Raw genomic sequence first — 20,961 nt, forward strand, 5'->3', positions numbered from 1 at the left:
CATATGTTCTACTTGTAACATGTATTGAAAGAAAATATCTTGAGGGTTTCTATGTAGAACTTAGCCTGTGTACAACGTCCGTTCTTACAATTAACATATTATGAGTTGTGCCCCTTTTATTCTGGATCCGCAATATGAATTTGAAAAAATTATTTTTTTTTGAAGAAGGTAGCTAGCTGACCGTAGGAAGATAGTCTGGGTGGCGGTCAATAAAGGTATTGTAACAGGCGAAGAATATTGGTTAACAATAAATAGTTTTCTTTTACTATTTTGATACCTTTATTGACCACCACCCAGTCTATTTTCCTACAATTGAATTTAATGTTTATTTATTCCTATTATAAAATATAAATCTCAATTTTTAGCTTCTGAAAACTAGCATGATTTAAGGTTTATTAAAATTAAACTCTGTGTTTTGTAGAAAGGAGCATTTAAAATAGTCTTCTAAATAAAGTATTCTATTTTTCCTAAAATTCCACATAACATCTTCCTTCATCCACTAATATCTTCAATTTTAACAATATATTTATTTGGTACTGGTAAGTGCTGCCATTGTTCTATTTCTAAAATAGATTTTTGTTGATTCCACGATTTTCTCAGGGTATCACTATTAAATATTTCCGTATTGTTGCGTTAATATACGTTTTCTTTGTATAATGCTTTGATTTCTAAACCATGTGAGATAAACATCTTCCTGGATATAACCTGGAAAGTAGACCCTGCTTTCTACTTTTTTTCATTTCTAATTCAAATTGTTTTTTTTCTGAAAATCTTTCATTCCAACACCCTTCACCATCTTGGATTTACCCTTAAACTTCATGAACTTTCTAAGCAGTGTAATTTTCTGCCATTTTGATCCAATTTTTATTTTTTATTCTTTTTATTTGGAAAAATAATTAAGCAGGATTAGAAATGTAGATCTTTTTAGAGTCATTTAATATTTTTGCCAAATTTCTTGTTTAAAAATGAAGGTTTGGCCAGTTATGACAATCCACAAGTTCATCTGCTTAAAATTAGTGACTTTGTAATGATGCCAGACAGGAGTCAACAAATTATCCCTTTGATTCTCAGAAAACGTTCCGATATGACAAGAAATTCATGGCCTCCTTCCACTGGTGCACTGCAGGAAGCTTGATGAGCAGTTACAAGTGACCTAAAGGAATACATTTTTCTTCAAAGAAACTGTTGCCAATAGTTCTAAGCATTTTAAATGTTTCTAATTTTCTTTTTGGCACCCTATCAATAAATATTTACTTGCAAATTTTAAATTTTTATTAGATCCACAATTAAAATGAAAACAAAAAAGTTAGAAAAGCATTTCATTATTCAGACAATTAAATGACAAAAAAAAAAAAAAAAAAAAGGATAAAAATTATTTATTAAAGTAACAAAACATTTTCTATAGTGATTTCTTCTCCACATTGTTATTATTACTTAGGTTTGTCCTCAAAACTTTTCTTTGGGATTACTCTAGGTGCGACTGAAACAAAAAAATATAGTTAAATTATTTAATATATATAAGGAATAATTAAATTAAAAAACAAATAAATGAAAACTGATTTCAAAGCCTGTAGCGTTGACCAAGAAAAAAACTTTAAACAACTAATTTACTTTAAAAGTCTAATTAAATTTTTAGTGTTAATAGAGCCATAATAAATAAATAATTTAAACGTTTAGGTCATTTTTCTTTTGAGAAATTCTTTTAAAATAAAAAATCTTTATGAATAAAAATGTCTATTTCTATTTGTTTGTTTTATTATTCCAGTAGAAGATTATTAATTTATAAATTATTCATATTTTATACACTTGGCTTAAATTGTTTGCCTATTCTGTTTATTAATTTTTTTATAAAAAATGAATAACTGCAATGTGAACATTCTTTTAAACAATTTTTTCTTATATTCCCCTGGTCAATATTTTTTATTATTCGCCATTTTTAAGAGGGCCGTTGATCCCAAATATTCTGAAATCAACTTAAATTACATTTTCTTTAGATTTGTTCTGTATGGTTGTTCTCATAGAAAGGATATTTTTAAAGATATTTTATATAAGTTAAATACAATAATTTTTTACTTTTTGAGGTAACTGGTCAACGTTTAGTGAGCTCGGTTCCGGTTTCAAATTGTAGCAAATTTTATCGATTACAAAAAAGAAACAGTGAGCTACTCTGATATGCATCTAGTTTAAGAGTTATTTAGTAACAATGAAAAAAAAAATGCTCAAATTTCACTTGAAATATGAAATATTGTCTTTTTTTGATACACACTAATGTTTTAAATAACAAATGAAGGTGTTGCTTATCATTTGATGCATAAAACTAAATATAACTGTTAGTGTCTAAACACAATAGGTTTTTATAGTAAAAATACAAATTATTTTGGTCCTATACTCTCAACATATTTTATAGTCTCTCCTTTGTTTCAGCCTTTAGGCCATTATCAAGGAGATGACTTTGTAAATGATTAGTCATCTTCCCTAAAATAATTTATTACAATGCAGGCTAATTGCCCGAGTCTACAATAAAAATATACACTTATAATATAATATTATTATTCAGTTTAATTGTGTAAAGAAGAATAGTGTTATAAAATTAATATTAATGGATTAAAAATATGTATTTTTATTGTAAACTAAGCAATTAGTCCAAATTGTAATAAACTATTTTAATGAATGTGACAAATTAATTATAAGGTTGTCTAGGAGAGAGGTAATAAAATATGTTGAGAGTATAGAATCAAAAGCATTTGTTTTTTTTATTATAGTTAACCACTCTTTCTTCTCAAACAATTAATGAAAATATATTATTTAAGTAACTAACAATTTTTTATTCCAAAGTCATAGTAATTGTACCCTTATCAACTTTATAATGGTCCTAGGGAGCTCATTTTGGTTTCAAATTGTAGCAAATTTTATTGACTGTAAAAAAGAAAGACAGTATATTCTGTGAAGTGCATTGTTTTAGGATTATTTAGTAGCAATTGAAAAAAAAAGTGCGCTAATTTCGCTTAAAAGTTTTTCTAGTTGTTGCTTAGGTAGACGAAAGCAAACTTTAAAATCGATTTTTTCTCAGATTAGTTCCTAGTAAAGAGTCAAAATTTAGTAAGTAGAACCCAGATAGGAAATTTATGTTGTCTGGCATTGCCAGTTTTGTTTAAATTCCTAACTTTGCTCTAAAATTATTTTGAAGCCATTGTGATAAAAAAAAGCTACGACTCTTGTCAATGTCTAATCATTTGACTTATCATTCTAAATTTAGATTGGAGCACAGAGGAAGAACAGATCACATGTTCCGCTCTTATTTACTGAGAATAAATAAGTCATATAAAACTGAATCAATATAACTTTTGAATATAAAGTTAGATCAAGACATAAAAGTAAAAACTTTCAAACGCTATCTTATCGCTTTGATAGCATTTGATTATACAGGAAGGTTGATAAAACGTCGAATTAAAACACATTTCCTCTAAATAAAATACTTAAGTAATGTAGTATAAAATCATATTTCAGTTTAATTTTAACACTGACATCAATGTTTTGTGCAATTGTAAATTAATGAGTGGAGCCGTATTGTCAGACAAATGGTTTCCTAAACATGAGCTTCGATTTTATTTTTTTAAACAAATAAAAATCAGGGTGGTATTAGATATACGAGCGGCGACTTAGCTTTTACAATGAAACGTCTGACACAAAAATATATTTTTTACTTACTGTTTAGAGATATATATTTTACTATACTTTATATATATTACATTTATACTATATATTATACTATACTATATATATTACAGATATATATTTTACTATACTACAAATATATTTTTTTACTTACTGTTTCGCATTGCAGCGTATAAGATAGGCATGTAAGGTTGTAGGGCTTAGTAACGAGCGGATCCCTAAAATGTTAATAAACACTGAACCGTCGGGTAATTGTCCGAGGGGTAGACCGAAACGTAGATGGAAAGATTGTGTTAAAACGGATTTAGTGGAATTGGGTTTGGAGGGGCATCACTGGAAGGATGTATGCAGAGAGCGTTTGGTATCAGCATCGAACCTTCGGGTTCGTTAAGCCTTAATTATTATTATTATCCGGTTTTTCTCGCCATTGCGGGTTGAATATCCGAGGTGGGGGACCTAGAAGTCCAACCACCTTAATATTTTATTTTTTTTCATATATTTAAAAATGTTCGCACTATTACGTGTAGTGTCCAAGTGAACTGACTGTTGAGCCTCTCTTAGCACGTCTATAGGCACCCCCAGACCATTTATGCCTGCCACTGTTGATTTTGGTATGAGACCATTCGTTGATATTATGAATGGAGTAGTGGTAACACCTTCCAATTTATATATTTCTTTCAATTCTATCGCCAATTCCTGGTATTTCCTCAGTTTTTCTCCCACAGTGGAGTTTATATTATTATTGTTGGGGATCCCAACATCAATAAGTTCCGCTTTCTTTTTTCTTAGGTCTATGAGGAGGATGTCTGGCTTATTATGGCGTACTGTATGGTCTGTTATAATTGATTCATCCCAATATAGCCTGAGAAAACCTTTTTGGAGGAGTTTATTTGGGTGGTACTTGTAATAAGGGCTCTTATTTTCAATTAACTTGAACGTCACAGCCAGAGCCTGATGCAAAATGTTGGCCACATTGTTGTGCCTCTGCAGACATTCAGTACCAGCCAGCACTCCACATCCACCAGTGATATGTTGGATTGATTCGAGCGTTTCTGAGTATAATCGACACTTATCTGGTGTTGTTGCGTCTTTTAACACATGCTTCCTATATGATCTCGTGCCAATCACTTGATCTTGAATAGCAACCAAAAATCCCACAAATTATTATTATTATTACTGTTTACATTTTCTTAATTACTGTGATTATTTTGTGACCACCCTGATATTTTTGGGACAATCTGTAGGACGGCTCTAGTAAGAAAAAGTAATCATAGGACACATTGCTACTATCTTTGTAATACGTTTAATTAATCATATATACCGGATACGGTTCCCTAACTTATGCTTTTTCTTTCCGAATATTTTATATAATACTTTATTTTCGAAAACTTTAAGGTGCTGTTCTTCTGTCAGTGTAATGGGCAACGTTTCGTATCCTTAAAGAACAGTAGGAAGAATACCAAATTTTCTAAATTTTAACTTTTAAGTTTTTGACCAGAAGGCACGAGCTAAGCAATTTCGAGATTGAAAAATAATAAGCATTTCCCGCTTTTAACCTCGATTTTATTTCCTCATCAATTTTGTTTTTTCTAGTTACTTTATTTACTAAAAAAAAATTAAAATTATCTCATTCATTATAAATACTTATATGTATGCAACAAATTTACACTTCAGTGTAAATTAAAAAAAAAAAAACTTGTAAAATTGTTAATTTAAGAATTTTATCAATAAGTGTAAATCTGGTTCTGTCAGAGGTTGATTGAGAGAAAAAACTCGTATTCTATAAATTAATAAAGCTATTAGTAAATTAAATAAAATTAATAAATCAAGTTTTTATTAAATAAAGTTACAAGTTGTTGATACCGTTGGCATCTCATCCACTCCATTGAAAAGTTTTAGATTTCACAACTGAAGGAAGGATATCTCAAAGAGGTGTTTTTATGAATTTATTTTGTTATGACTTTATATCAATAAATTAAATTATCTTGGTAGACTTGTTATATAATACAATTTATAATTTTTATTATTAATTCGTTTGCAATCAATTTTTTTTTACCCCCTTCCTGATCAATTCTGACTTACAAAGAAATTTACTAAGTACTACCTTATTAACCACAGTAAGGGGTCAAATTTTCATTTTGTGGGACCGCGAGATAATATTAGGTCCCCCAGGCCGGATTCAAATCGGGGCCGCTGCAGTTCCAAGGCTGCAAAGACCTACGCCTCAACTCCGTCAGCTACAGACGGTGCTGCTAGCGATCAATTAACTTATTATTTTGATGAAACATAAATTTTATTTAGAAGGAATGGGTATTTACATTTAGTGTCGTAGGCTCTTAGTCGATCTCCCCATTTTTGCAATAATTCGAAAACTACGCCATTAGTCCAACCAAAGCCTTCTTGAGCGTCATATTCACCGCCATCACCAGTTCTTCCAACTAGTAATGAGTCGTACTACAAAATCATAGTAAAAAGTTGTTATTTATGAAGACATTTGATCCATTAATTGCTCTACTCTGCTCTTACTTAAAAGTAATTAGTTATTATTTTAAGATATATAGAACATAAAAATAAATATCATGAAGATTTGGACAGAGAAAGAATGAGAAAGAGAAGTGTAGTTAAGATAGAAACAAAACAAGTTAAATGCATCTTATTTTTATCTCGTAATTCGTCAATAGAAAACTTGATATGCGTCATACCTATAAAGGTTATCGAGGAGTTTGATTAAGAAGCCACTGTGTATTTTAATTTGTGGATGGCCATATACTATACTTGTCTATTAATTTGCACAATGTGTAAATTTAACATTTATTGAGGAGGTTGGTGGCAAAAAAAATCCAAAAAGCAATTTCTTGACAATTTTGACCGGATTTCCCAACTCAGGTGAAGTTCAAGAGTTAGGGAATGAGTAACCTCCCCCTGACAATTTTTCGAAAATATACTAGGTTTTATCCATTCGTTATCTTTTAGTAGTTATAAAAAACATCCATTTGGCCTCAACACTTTTTTATTATTTTTACATTCCAACGTTTCGGCCATTTTCAAGGATCTCATTACAAGCCAAATGGGTTATGAACATAATTGGAAGCCATATTACATTCGTCAAATTAGTCATTAACACATTAATACATTAGTAATTGCGGTTGGACGATTTTATTTAAAACTTATGCACATTTTTAAATAGAGAATACTTAAAAGTGCTTCGTTATATGACAATGTAGTATTTATTTTAAATCTGCTAATATTACAAAAGACTGATCTACATGACTATTATAAGGCCTATCTGTACATACGGAGTTGAGCTTTGGGGCTCCACAATCTTTACTCAAAGAGATAAATTTACTCAAAAGAGCTTATAAAATTATTTAAATAAGTACATTTTCTAAAAAGGTTCAGGGGGAGGTTACTCATTGCATGACTTGAACTTCACCTGAGTTGTGAAATCCGGTCAGAATTGTTAAGAAATTGGATTTTGCCACCTCAATAAATTGTTATATTAAATTTACACATTGTGCAAATTAATAGACAAGTATATTATATGGCCATCAGCAAATATTTTTAATCTACCTTCCAGATAACCATTATAGATATGACGCATATCAAGTTTTCTTCGGACGAATTACGTGATAAAAATAAGATTGCATTTAACTTGTATTTTTTTTATCTTAACTGCACCTCTCTTTCTCATTCTTTCTACTAAACAAATCCACCTCAAACAAAAATTAGCATTCGTTATCTTTGCAGCGTTAACTGTTGTATTCTTGGTAGTAATAAAATTTATATTTCTTATTCCCACCTCTAGAAATTCTGAAATTCGAATTTTTTAGGAACAGCAAAATAAAATTTAAAAAAAAATTGCCTTTCCTTATCTTCAATTTATTTTTTTTAATCACTAAAATAGCGCTAACTTCAATACGATCCCACCAATTAACATCAAGTTGTCGCACTGCTCTAGAATTTGTTTTCGATGTACCACTATTCAAGCAAAGTAGAGATATGTAACTGAACATAGCATTAACTTTAAGATTGAATTTACCTTTTCAAACATTACACCTAACTCCTTGAACCCTTTGTAATTAGAGTGAATATATTTATCTGCAAAGTAGAAAGCCACTTCTGAGGCCTCGTAGGTGCCTATTCTGTCAAGACCCTGGATTAAAAATGCTTGTAATGGAGGCCAGGCGTTGGGGAAGTCCCATTGCTCTCCGGAGTATTCGGTAGAACTCGGAAATCCACCTGAGAAATATAGCATATTGTTATTGAGTTCATAATAGAGAAAAAACTTTATTCAATAACAACAAAGATATGCTGCCCAACTTCATTGAGTTGAGTTGTAATCTAATCAGACTTTATTTTTTTTTTTTAATTTTACAATATGTAGGCGTAACAAGTAAACAATATCAAGTATTATATTTTCTGTTATCTTTGTCACGTCCTGGATATCGACCCCCAGTTCCTCCATGAAGCTCCACGAAATAAAAAAAAAAAATGAACGCTCTGAGTATAAGCACTAAGAGGAAAAAAAACTCATTATGTTGATAGATTCAAGTTTTGCTTTTAAAAAATGTTGGAAGAGACACCAGAATTCGAGTGTTTTCAGAAAGTCTCATACAGTCTCGTTATATTGGAGATACAGGAGTTTAATGGAGGAGACACGCTTGTTGAGACGCAATAAGACGGGGCCTATTCCTTTCGTAGGCATGGCTTCAGGTACGCCATATTTGACAGTTGATAGTGGAAAGTTGCTGCCGCACACCGTATACCAGAAATGGCTAGGCAGGAGGATTACAAAAATAAAATGTTTGGAGTTACTCAAAGCGTTCTCAAATTGTATTGTTTTTTTACTACTAATTCTCTATCAGTTTTTGGTTGTGAAGTTTAAATATTCTAAAAAATAAAGTTTATTTATTTATTTTTTTAATAAACAACTTTCTCTATTATATCAGATAAATTATTCTTTTGCATCAAACTTTATATTTTAATGTTTTCCATAAAGGAAATTAATATTTTATTATCGGTTCCTAAAATCATCAATAGTTTTTTTTAAAATGCTGAAGTGAAGAAAACTTCCAGTTAGAATATATTACTATTCTATATTTTTTACTTTTACAACCCATAAAGAAGGAAGAAAAAACCAGGTATAATTGATATGTCCAAAGAGGTAATGGCTAAAATAGAACATTGGTTTGTGGTACGGAGATGAATGAATGCACCACTAATGAAGGACAGTAATTTAAATAATGTAGTTGTAAACAATTTTTAAACTATATGTATGTATGTAAATGACAAAATTTCACAATGGAAATTGATAAAATTGACAGATATGAGGTAAATTTATACAAGAATTTTAATTGTATACAACATTTAACATATAGATAAAAATTGTTGATGATTTAATTATTTGTTACAATTTTAGTATACAATTGTACATGAGTATGGAGTGAATTCCGAAATGTACACGTACAAAATAAAGAATAGTAAAACATTCTAATTGGAAGTTTTCTTCACCTCAGCATTTTAAAAAATTATTATAATTAATTTCCTAGAAAAGAAAATGAAGAACATCAATAGAATTTACCAAGTTAATTAAACTTTATAATTACTCCTTATTTTTAGTACAGTAAATAAATTTTGAAATCCTTAATATTCAGATCGAAATCTGAACAGAATAGAGTAAGAAGTACGCATTTCTTAAGAACGGCTTCTTGGTTTTCGTTATAAGTATACCAAATTACTGGAAATAAGATTTACTACAACTTCTATTCTCTTCATATTTGTGATTAAATGAACGGTTTTGCTGATAATTTGTTTAATGTGTAGAAATCCCTATTAACTTTAACGTGAAGTTGCCTTCAAAGGGCGTGGCCTAATCCCCACTCAGCGTCATTTTTTCTTAGAAGGAGAGAAGGGTTATGGTACCCCCTGGTCAGTCCGGTTATAGCCTTGATGTTTGTCTGTGGAGATACAAAACGAGGTTGTTATGAAACATATTAACAGTGAGGTTTTGGTAAGAAAAAAAAATCCATTCAACAAAAAATATTGTAAACAGTATATTGGATTTACGTGAAGTGAAACTTCTTTATAAACGTTCTACAAGTCAATTTCGTGACGCGTTGAAACAGAAGTGGTTGGAGAGGGGGGAGGCAATGCTGGTCAATTCTAACATGAAAACAAATATATTGTAATAGGAGGGTATGAGCTTACAGTAAAATATTAATCCCGTCAGTACATGTTCGATTTTGTGATTTCATATCTCCTGTCACAATATAAATATTTTCCTGCTAGAATTGACTTAAGAAATGGCTGCTTTATTGTAATTATTATTAGTATTCTAGAACTAATATTTCTACCTTAAGGTGTAAGAGGGATCACATGGTCATTATTAAGGCATTACTTCATTTTTAAAAATTTTTATAAAGTATAAAAACAGATTCACCTGTGTAACGATCTAAATTGTATTTAACCATATAATTAATGATATTATTCGTTATCTTTTGTGGATGAAATGTGTAAGATTTCGTCCAAAGAGGAGCGAAGTTTGACATATAAAAGTAATCTCTGGATATATCGTTTTTCAAATCGTAATCTTGCCATATCCCATCTTCTTCATCCCATAAAACCTAAAATTAAATAATAAAAAATATCTTGTATTTTTAAATTATATAAATAATAGGTTTATGCTCTCACATTTTCAATTGCAGTCAATAGTTCTGTTGCCATGATCTTGTACTTCCTAGCCATACCTTTATTTCTCAGTTTTTCGTACCAGATATGAAGCAATGAAAAATTTTTATGCATAAAGGCATTTAAGTCTACGGGGACGATCTGGTGAGTTTGCATGTTGCTCAAATTTCCTGAAATAATCTTAAATGTTTAAAGATAAGAAGTAAAAATCGCTACTCTATAATTTTTTATCAAAATAATAATTTTTAAATGGATGATAGAAGTTTAATGATGAAGAAAACATTAGGAAAGTGGGACCGTTAGAAAAGGTTAAAAAATATACCTACGACGACTAGGCGTCCTTTTTTTTTACATGACTGTTTTTTTTAACTCATTGTCTTTAGCACCCTTGGAGGGGCCACTAAGTGTACAATTTTTTTTAAAACATAATTTAAAATCCAGTACCTTAAAAAACAAAACAATTTGTTGCTATACGCGCATCAAATAATTTCACTTAGCGCCTATTTTGAGTTGAAATCAATCCTCGTTCGTTTTAAAACAAATATTTCTTTATTTTTATGTTTCTCCGAATTAAAATTGTCACCTGTTTTATTTTTCAATCCTGATGAGGGACGAAACTTCAGGTCGAAACGTCGGCACAAATAAATATGTCTTTCTAAAATAGATCTTTTTTTTTTTTGCTATTCACTAATCACTATGATGTAGCTAGTTTTAGAAGACAATAGGGGTATTCATGATGTGTGATGTGTTAAATGTAAAATGTTTCACCATGTTAAATGTTATAAGTATAGGATTGGGAGCAGCTCTATTTAAAGCAGTCATGTTAAATGAATAAGAGCTCCTAGCGTATTTTCTGAGCAACCTGTTTTATAACCTTCCCTTCCCAAACTCCTTGTTAATGTTTACTAAGTTTTCATTAAAGTAATTTATTACAACTTGCCTCAATTGAGTAAAAAGTAGAAGTTGTGTAAAATTTTGGCCATTGGGTGTCTTGTTGATCTTCTAAATTGTGAGGAAGAGAATCAAGATAAGCTAATTGACAACTGTCATTACATAATATTATTGTCATCCATTGCTTTATTGGTTTTAAAAAAAATCAAAACACAAACTACGAGCAAGTAACCTAACATGACTACAAACAAAATAGTGACGAGCTCAGCTTGAATGTTGACGTCATTCTCCATTTAGCAGACCAATTAGCAGACTCTCAACGATGTTATATCGTTTTAATATTCTAAAATGAATACGCCTATTTTATTGATATACAATTAATTGATAAGTTAGTGTTACCTTTATTTTCACCGTTAAGAATAAACCATCTAGTCGAAAAATCCCAACCGGATTCCGCGGCTGTTTTTATTGACGTGTAGCGTTCTTGTTTTTTTTTCGCGTCCTGTGCCATAATTGCAGAATGAACGTCTTCTCTGCGATATTAATTTTACAATATCAATTAAAGTATATTTTTTCCTTACGATTACAAGTAAAGTTAATACTTAATGATTTAATCCACTTATATATAAATATTTAAAAAAATATCGTATTAACCTGTATGATTCCGGACGCGGTCCAGGATCTGCGGCGTAATACCTGTACAGTACGTAATGGACTCCATGTTTCATGATACGGACTGTTCTCGTTCTCGTCCAAAAATCCATTTCTTTATCTAACAACTAAAAAAAAAATTAATTTTAATTATTATAAAAATATCAAAGTTATAATGGATTCGACAGGACTAGGAAGGCAGGAGTTTACATAAAAGAATTAGGCATAGAACTAAGCTTCCCACTAGGCAACCACTCGATTGTCTTTCAGCAGAAGTTTTTGCCATCTTTTCAGCAACTTTATGCCCTGAAGTCACTAGATGTGATAGGACTAGCATCACCATCTTTTCAGATAGTCTGCCTGCCCTTCAAGCCTTGTAGTCACCTAGAGTCACCTCTAATTTGGTAAGAGAGTGTAAACGAGCCTTAGAATCGTTAGCGTGCTTAAAGAAGCTTCAGCTTGAGTGGGTCCCAGGACACAAGAGAATGAAAAAGCTAATCAGCTTTCTAGGGGCTGAGCACCCTCCTATAGGGCCAGAACCATTCCTAAAAGGTATCAGAGAAAAATAGTTCTTGACTGGACATGGAATGGAAGTGGAGGGACTGTATAGGGCTGAGACAGGCCATGATTTGAACAACTGTCTTACTTCTAAAACTAAGTGGCTGCTAGGCCTAAACAGAAACGAACTCTGATTACTAATAGGAGTTCTTACAGGTCACTGCAGACTTAAAGACATCTTAAGATATGTGGAGTAGTCCATGATGAAACCTGCTGCTTATGCGGACAGGCCCAAGAGACTGCCTTACATTACTTAGCAGATTGTGGTAGGTATGCGTCACTAAGATACAGGCTTTTAGGCTCTGATAGAATTACAGGAAAAGAGGCTTCCTCTATAGATTTGGAGCCCCTTTTGAATTTCATTAGAAAGTCAAAAAGGTTCGACACACAGGAATAAGATATATTAAAGAGCCATTCCATTGGGTTGTCTTAGGGATGGCAAAAGGACCAATAGGCCCACTTGGCGGACTTGATCCCCCCACCATTACCGGTACCAGTACCAAGTTATAAGTTTCGTGTGTTTTTTTGCGAGGTATAGCAGATAAATAATGAGACTGACAACACTGCAAGCGATCTGGTAACCCTGCACTGGTGTCCTTGATAAAGCACGTGTATCTTTACCCAGACGTGGCTCAGTGCGAGATTCAACTCCTTCGATTTTTTTGTGACTGCTATTAGCGAAGTTGTGTTTTGGTTTTGCAGCACGTAAAATGGAAAAGCGGAATTTTGAGCAACGTTGTGAAATGAAAGTTTGTTTTAAGCTTGGAGAATCGGAAAGTGCAATGTTTGAAAAGTTAAAAAGAGGCTTATGGGAAACATTCTTTATCCCGAGCTCAAGCTTTTGGGTGTCACAAATCGTTTTTGAAGGGTAGAGGACACGTTTTAGATGAACATCGATCAGAGTGGCCTTTAACTTCTAAAACCGACGAAAACATCGAACGTGAGAACACTAGTGAGATTAGACCGTCGTTTAACATTAAGAATGTTGAGTGAACTCGTAAATTTGAACAGATTTGCCGTTCATCAAATTTTGCCTGAATATTTGCACATGCGAAAGGTCTGTGCTAGAATCGTTTCGAAAAACCTCACAATTCAGCATAGCATGAAAAAAAAAATTGTTTTTGATCTTCTTGACAAAATCGCTAATGAGCAAGATTTCTTAAGTCATGTGATCGCATGGGATGGGGATAATGGTGATTTTTTCATTAGACCCCGAGACGAAGAGGCAAAGTCTGCTCGACCAAAGAAAGCTCGAATGAACAAATCAATGCTGTTTTTCTGTATTTCGACAGAAGGGGAATTGTCTACAAATAATTAGTCCTCCAGGATAAACTTTTAACCAAGTTTTTTTATAAAGACGTCCTTGAAAGGCTCAGAAAAAGGGTCATTTGCGTGAGACCAGACAAATGGATGCGCCATCATGACAACGCCCCATGTAACACTGCCCTCTCCATAACAGAGTTTTTGACCTCACAAGGCATTTCTGCGGTTATCTAGCCCTCCTATTCATGTGATCTCAGTCCCTGTGACTTTTTCCTTTTCCCTTAACTGAAAAATGTCCTCAAAGGACGTCATTTCGGGACTTTAGAAAACATCCAAAAGATATATATATATATGGTCAACTATTGACTCATGATAATTTCAAGTTTTATTTGTTATAAATTGATAAGTAATGCAGGCTTACGTTTATGTTCGACGCAATGAAATCAAAATCAAAAGAATATTTGTAATAGGATTCAACCATCTGAGTGAGCAATGGTGGTTGGGTTCTTTCTTCATAATATATACGTCCGCCATTGGGGACATGACCAATGGTAGCAACAAGATGCAGAAGGTTTTCAACCATTCCTATCACATACACATATTTATGTACATATTCAATAATTTGTTTTATGAGTTGATGACTATCTCGTCTAATAACTAGTTTAATAATTAATTTTCGCTTATACATTACGTAACATATGGCATTGTTTAAATGTTTCATTTATGTGTATATATATATATTCACGGTCAATTATTGAGTTCCTAGCAGCACTATCACGGTCATATCTATGAACGTTCCTAAGGAAGGGCTTTCTAAATACTTATTTTATTTGTTAAAGAACATGACTTCTTGTTCAAATAATTCAAAACATTCACAAAACATGTCTCCATGTGAGTCGTTTCCTGCACTTCATAATAAAGCTTGCATTTTAAACGAATAATTACTCTTATTATAATAAATATAGGCTATCTGATGTCCGATACATAAATTATGGTATCTGATATCAGATACATAATAATCACAATAGTAGAGATATCATTTCAGGAATAGAGTACATGTTGGCAACGGATAATAAAATAAATATATATTATTCTCTTTTTCGATACTCGATATTGAGAATGCTCTCTACATTAACATAAGGAGCTGAATATGATATATATTGCTACAGGTACCTTTAGGATGGTGTAGGCTGTTAAATATATATTGTGTACAAGTACTGCAGATTTCTTCATCTTGTATAATGTAAGATTTATTTTGCAGATATGTATTTATGGCCTATGGGTTCGAGATTCTTAAATGGCTGACAACTCGTGTTTTGTGCATACAAGTATTAAAAATTAAATACTCTTCAGGAGAAAAATCTAGGCGGCTGAGATTTTTGAATTTAGAGTTCTATTGATGTCTAGGGACCTTTAGTTTTCTTTGACAGAATTATTGTTTTTTAAAAGCACCTTTTATTTATAGAAATTCCTTAGGGTAATCCTTAAAATTAATTTTTTAAGGAAAGCAATTGGTACATTTAAATAAAACCTGCAATGAGTTCTTCCTTAGGAATGTTCATAAATACCTTGAAGAAAGGAGTGTAATGGAAAGAATAAACTGCCAGGAAAAGTGAAAAAGATGGACTTGTGTGGAACATGGCCGCGTCAGAGGAGTACGGACCCATTTACTAGGTGTATTCTCTCTGTATTTACATTAGCAGTTGTTGGGCTGTTCTAATCTTCCGCAGGAACTTCTTGATTAAACAGCTCAATGAATTTATTTTGTTGATGTACAAATTAATTCATATAAATTCCTATTTTCTTCAAAGTCAACTTGGGCAAGGTGGGCGTGTTCTGCTCCCCTCGCTTTGGCTTCACTTTCTCTTTGAAGGATAGTAACGGCCATCAATGTTGTTCGTGCTATCTCGTAAAGTCAGTAAGTTATTTCTCATTTCTTATTTTCACTTTTCCTTCCTTTGTTACCAATCATCTATATCCTTCCTTTTTTTATCCTTCCAAATGTTCTTTGATGCTAACATACGCTTAACACCACATTTTTATTAGTTATGATTATGTTCTTTTTGAGTATTTAACTTAAATTTTGTTATTGTTAAACATCTATACATTTTAACTTATTTTTTTTCTTTCATTAGTTTTTATCTACTTATACATATTTTTCATATCAAATATTTTTTTTAATATTTTCAAGTATGCTAGGGCTGATTTTAAATTCTAACTTACAAATTAAACTGTTGTAATCACGGTTATAGTACACATTTGATTGATGTAATAAGCCTAAGCTCTTTTAGGTTTTGTAGTTTAACTGCATTATTTCTTTGATTCATTTTTTTAGACTTCCAGGGAAAAGTATGATATCAGCGATATCATAGTGATGACTGTCCATAGTGTCCAGTGTTATCGAAACATTGCCCACAATTTATTTCTTTTTTCGGTTTTTGTATGGACTGTATTACTGGGAATGTTTTGGAATACTCTACGAATTTTTGAAGCACTATAAATTGATTTTTTAGAATATGTAAATACTATGGTTTAAAACTACCTTGTAATAATACAAAAAAGTCTATCAAAAGGCTTGGTTAGATTATCAACAAACTTTGCTGATTAGTTTATCTTATTGAGGAAAAACGGCTGAAGAATACCCGAGAACAAAACTTATTTACTGACGAAAAAATAAAATAAATACCCCGAGCTGTTCTTATCATGTCGCATATAAGAAGGCCATTTATTATCCAATATGTGTCCCAATAATATAATTCACTAAATCTCCCACCTGGTACAACGAATCTGAAACAGGAACATAATGACACTCTCAATATGACTAGTTTTTTTAATATTTTTTACTTCAATTATATTTAAATTTTCTTTGTATTCATGTAGGATATGAAAACAATTTTTGTCCTCTTAATCGAAAATGTCCACTTATATTTTATGTTTTAGACATCAAATAAGCAATTTAGTCCCCGAGCCTGACTATTGTTAAATGCGTGTGACCGATATAACATCTGGACTATTTTCAAGGTGATTCTGTAAGATTAGATGATGGTACTCTATAACAGAAGGCATCGTCAATGCGTGTTTATACAGGTTAGGTAGCTGGTAAAGAGATGCATTGACAGGATAGAAACATAACTCCGTAAGGAACGAGCCTAGCGGTCGTGAAGATGGTAGCTCTACGGGAACTAGCTGTAGTTCTTTGCAGGAAGAAAACTTCGCTCTGCAGGGAACTAGCCTGCAGTCCTGAATGGTAATAGTAAGTCCAACAGCAACTAGCTGTATATGCTTACGAAAGGAATAAAAGATATAGGATAGAGAAGGTGATTAGTAGGAATTAGCTTGATATAAGAACATATCAGGTATATAAAAAAATGGAAGAATAATCCGAATTTAAATGTCTATCTGCTATTTTCCAAGAGATAGCAGTAATTTGGAAACTCTGGGGTAATCAATCTGCTATGAATGCACAGGTCTGTAAGAAATTACTTCACTCTGAGTCATTATACTATTTTGTTTACGTTTATTTATTAAAATATATATTTACATTGTTTATATAGAACATTGCACTATTTAATTAATGAATCAACATTTTTACAAACATGGTTAGTGCTATCTGGCGGGGATTGAGAAAGGTGTTGTTTCTTTTGCTCGCTCATAGGTAACGTCGCTACACTATTGATCTGAATTTAATAACATATTCAAGTATTGGGTGGTTTGGTAGTGATAGGAAAGCAAAAATATTTAGATTCAATTCTTCTTCTTTCTCTCAGTATTTGTGTCATTACACAATCTCTTCATTTGGGCGAGGATTTTTCCTCAACTTTCTCATGTCCTAGGTACAAAATCCTACAGAAATCGTGGACGTCTTCATTACATTTCTAGGTTCGTATTCCTCACCCAGGTGTGAGACTTGACAGTACCACTTGAACTATTTCTTTTCAAGGGAAGTCTTACCAGATACTTGGAGCTAATTCCTTATTGTCTAATTTTGCACGCGGTCTCTTCTCGTTTTACCGAAAATTCTGCATAAGGTTAGCCATGCTCATACTGTTTTCGATTTCTGTCTATTTTACCAGACCTGTTGATGATGGTTCCTAGGTAGGGAAAGGGATCTAAAACTACAAGAACCTCACCGCCACAAACAAAATCCACATTTTCGTGTGCTTATCTTCTATCTGGACACAACAAGCACTTTCCTTTTAGTAATATTTATTTTCTATTCTTTTTGATAAAGCCTCTCTCTCCATTCAACAATTTCATCAGCGCATAGACCAGTATTTCCCAAAGTGGGCATCACCGCTTTCTAGTGGGTGCTGCAGCGATTCTGGGAGTAGTAATGGCCACACGTGCATTTGGGGAGCAATGAATAACTATAAGTTGTCACGGTCAACAGTATTACTGCTGACGAAAATAGAGCCGAGGATTAATAAATTGGTAGCAGTACATCAGGTTCATCCTTCTCATTAAGATGATTTCGATTATTTTAACTTTTTTGTATTACATTCAATTCTAAGTTCAATAAATAGTTTCATAATTTCCAAATTCAATGTTTCTAATTTAAACCTTTCTTTGACATATTTTACGAAAAAGGTACAAACATTAATACATATATATTTCCTATTAATTGCTATAAAAATTTTAAAAAAAATAAATATCCTGGGGGCGCTAAATAATATTTTTCCTGGAAAGGGGGCAGTAAGACAAAAACGTTTGGAAACCACTAGCATAGAACGTTCGGTAATAGGACAGGACGCGTGTTACCCGTTAGGTACAACTATAGAAGAAAGTTTAACAACCATTACCATGTGAAGTATACAGTACCCGTTTGGTACAACTATAGAAGAAATTTCAACCATTACCATGTGAAGTATACATTACCCGTTCGGTACAACTATAGAAGAAAACAACTCTGGGCTCTTTACTACTTCTGATGTATGTTTTCTTGTGAGGTTTTTCCAAATACTGTTCAGTTCTGACGCCCAATTCCTCAAATGAACATCGGCAATGTCTTTCAAAATGCTCGGGTAGGGCACCCAATCGGGTGGCTCGTAGTTCTGAAATATTTATCCAACCAAGTTACGAAAATCACTTTAAAAAATTCATGATAAGATCCTTAGGAATATCATGTAGGACTGTACAGAATTATTTATTAACTGAAACTTATTAAAGTTTTATTCCAAATATAATATTAATATGTGAACTAGAATATTTATCACTCATTCAAAAAATATAATTTACCGAAAAAATAAGTCAAAGGATGGCATAATCACAAAAAAATTGGTTTTCTATTTCATGTATGTATTATATAGTAATAAACTTTATTGCTCCTCATAAAATAGAAAACATAATCACTTTATATAATAACTACATAGCCTTGAGATACTGTTTGACAACACATGTTCAATCCTATATATCTCAGTCACATTTCACCATAAAGTATCAAATCACAGAGTATTTTTAAACATTTTAATTAATAATAGAATAAACAATTATAAATTACCTAATAAGGATTTTTAAAAAACATACCTCTAATTCGTTCGCAACCTCAAAGTTGGAATCTACGAAGCCACGGATAAGTTCCCGTTCTGGTATCCCTTCACTTTCATCATAAAACCTCTCAAAATTTTCTAAAATCTGAAATAGATTAGGTATCGATGTAATCCCAAAAGATTTTTTAAAAATTTACTTATCTAAAAGTTACAGGGAGTTAGAGGTGGCGCCCACTATGAAAGTTGGAAATTATTTTCTCTTGAACACTTTATATTTTATATAAATACAACAGTCACTTTTATTATTTTGGCCTTAATTCAAAAAGCAAGTCGTATTACAAAATGTATACTATTTAAACTACATTTTTTGGGCCGCTATTTTCTATTAAATGTATAGAATTGACCTTCTTGAGGTCACAGAGCACTCCTTGAGGTCGTGGTGCAGAATGGCGTCTACGACTTTCTTTGTCTTCTAACAGGAAATTTCCACAATGAAACTTCTGAAAACAACACTGGAATGTACTCATTAATGGTCCCTAATCCCCTGGAATATCAGTAAACGATCGATAGTATTATCAAATTTCGTGGGGGGAAGGGATTAAGGGATTAAATTTCGTAGTGGAGATAAGAAAAAAGTAATACACATTAATTTAGAGAATAATTGATATCTTCTTGTAAAAAACTTCAAAATCCAGATTCCTCTAACACCAAAGTTGTGAAGAGCTAATAAATGTGATCTTACCATAGCTGCAGGGTATTTCATTTTCTTGTCTACAAAAGTTTTAGAATCTTGATATAAAGCTGCCATTTGTACTACATCCAGAAGGTGTCCCCGACAAAATACGTCACTGAAATAATTCAATGAATCTATAATTTCATTCATAATGATGAGTTATTGTTGACCCTAGATTATATATGAGAAGTTGGCTGGGAGAGCGCTGATCGCACCCCCAACCAACTTTTCGATACATAATTTATTGAATTTCAACAAACATTATGCATTGAAATGGAAAATGTATAGCTTTAAGTATTGCAATAATAAACTTTATATTTTTATAAATAATTATTTATTTGTTTCCACAATAGAATTGATTTTTATTTCTTAAACACAATTTAAAATACCTTTCACACTGCTTGATGAATGATGAACTTCAATGGAATGAATATCTTTACTCAAGTTCTATAATATATATCCAGTGAGGTAAGAAATTATATCAATGTATAACGAAAATTGAAATTTAAAAAAATAGACAGAAAAGGATTATTACTATCTAGTTGCTTGGTACATTAGTTTTTTCAAAACTTGTCCCCTATGATCTCCTCTGGGGCTATTCCACGATTCTGGAGTGTTTTCTCCCTTCACGTTCTGAATACATGTCATACTCAATTCTTTATTACCAAGCAATTTCTTAAAAGTAGGCATAAGATGTGATTTACAACGATGCATGGTTTCTATTAGAAACAATTAGTTTTCTGCTTTATTTCGTTTATTGAATAATTCATTTAATTACTTTAAAACACCTGTACTTAACATATTTCATTTTATAATCTTTCAACAATTCTTGAATATTGATGCCCTAAATTATTGCGGTAGTTTTAAAAAAAAAATTACCAAATGAATCCTTTTTATGTCTGTCATTAGGAAAGTAGCGAATCCGGCTACTTCAGAGCGTAAACATTTCCAAAGAAGTATGAAAAATGCACATTCGCAACATTTACGTAGATGTGTAAATATATATAGATTATATCT

The 20,961-nt window shown here is 31.9% G+C and overlaps 1 protein-coding gene across 3 annotated transcripts; it reads right to left on the bottom strand.

The window, feature by feature from the left end:
- Positions 1-1,360: 1,360 nt before the first annotated feature.
- On the bottom strand, positions 1,361-20,691 carry LOC106682660 (trehalase). 3 transcript variants are annotated; one of them, XM_014423647.3, is made up of 13 exons: positions 20,480-20,691; positions 19,954-20,059; positions 19,249-19,356; positions 18,601-18,776; positions 16,412-16,512; positions 14,147-14,310; positions 11,908-12,032; positions 11,653-11,786; positions 10,366-10,532; positions 10,115-10,298; positions 7,715-7,914; positions 5,994-6,129; positions 1,361-1,480 (listed from the first exon to the last, which is right to left on the bottom strand). In XM_014423647.3, the coding sequence occupies exons 1-13, from the start codon at positions 20,656-20,658 to the stop codon at positions 1,431-1,433; spliced, it is 1,830 nt and encodes a 609-aa protein (XP_014279133.1). In that variant the 5' UTR covers positions 20,659-20,691; the 3' UTR covers positions 1,361-1,430. The 3 variants fall into 3 exon arrangements, with proteins under 3 accessions (XP_014279133.1, XP_014279135.1, XP_014279134.1); XM_014423649.3 differs by lacking the exon at positions 20,480-20,691 and adding an exon at positions 20,334-20,472; XM_014423648.3 differs by lacking the exon at positions 5,994-6,129.
- Between the last annotated feature and the right edge of the window lie 270 nt (positions 20,692-20,961).

This window comes from Halyomorpha halys, unplaced genomic scaffold (assembly GCF_000696795.3).
Source record: "Halyomorpha halys isolate HHAL.00 unplaced genomic scaffold, Hhal_1.1 Scaffold433.1, whole genome shotgun sequence".
In the NCBI taxonomy this organism is placed as follows: Eukaryota; Metazoa; Arthropoda; class Insecta; order Hemiptera; family Pentatomidae; genus Halyomorpha; species Halyomorpha halys.

Coding starts and splice junctions, on each gene's coding strand:
- LOC106682660 (XM_014423647.3), bottom strand. CDS start 20,658: ATGCATCGTTGTAAATCACATCTTATGCCTACTTTTAAGAAATTGCTT. Junction 12,033..14,146: donor TCATTGCGTCGAACATAAAC/GTAAGCCTGCAT, acceptor TTTTTTTTTTAG/TTGTTAGATAAAGAAATGGA. Junction 11,787..11,907: donor CCGCGTCCGGAATCATACAG/GTTAATACGATA, acceptor TTAATATCGCAG/AGAAGACGTTCATTCTGCAA.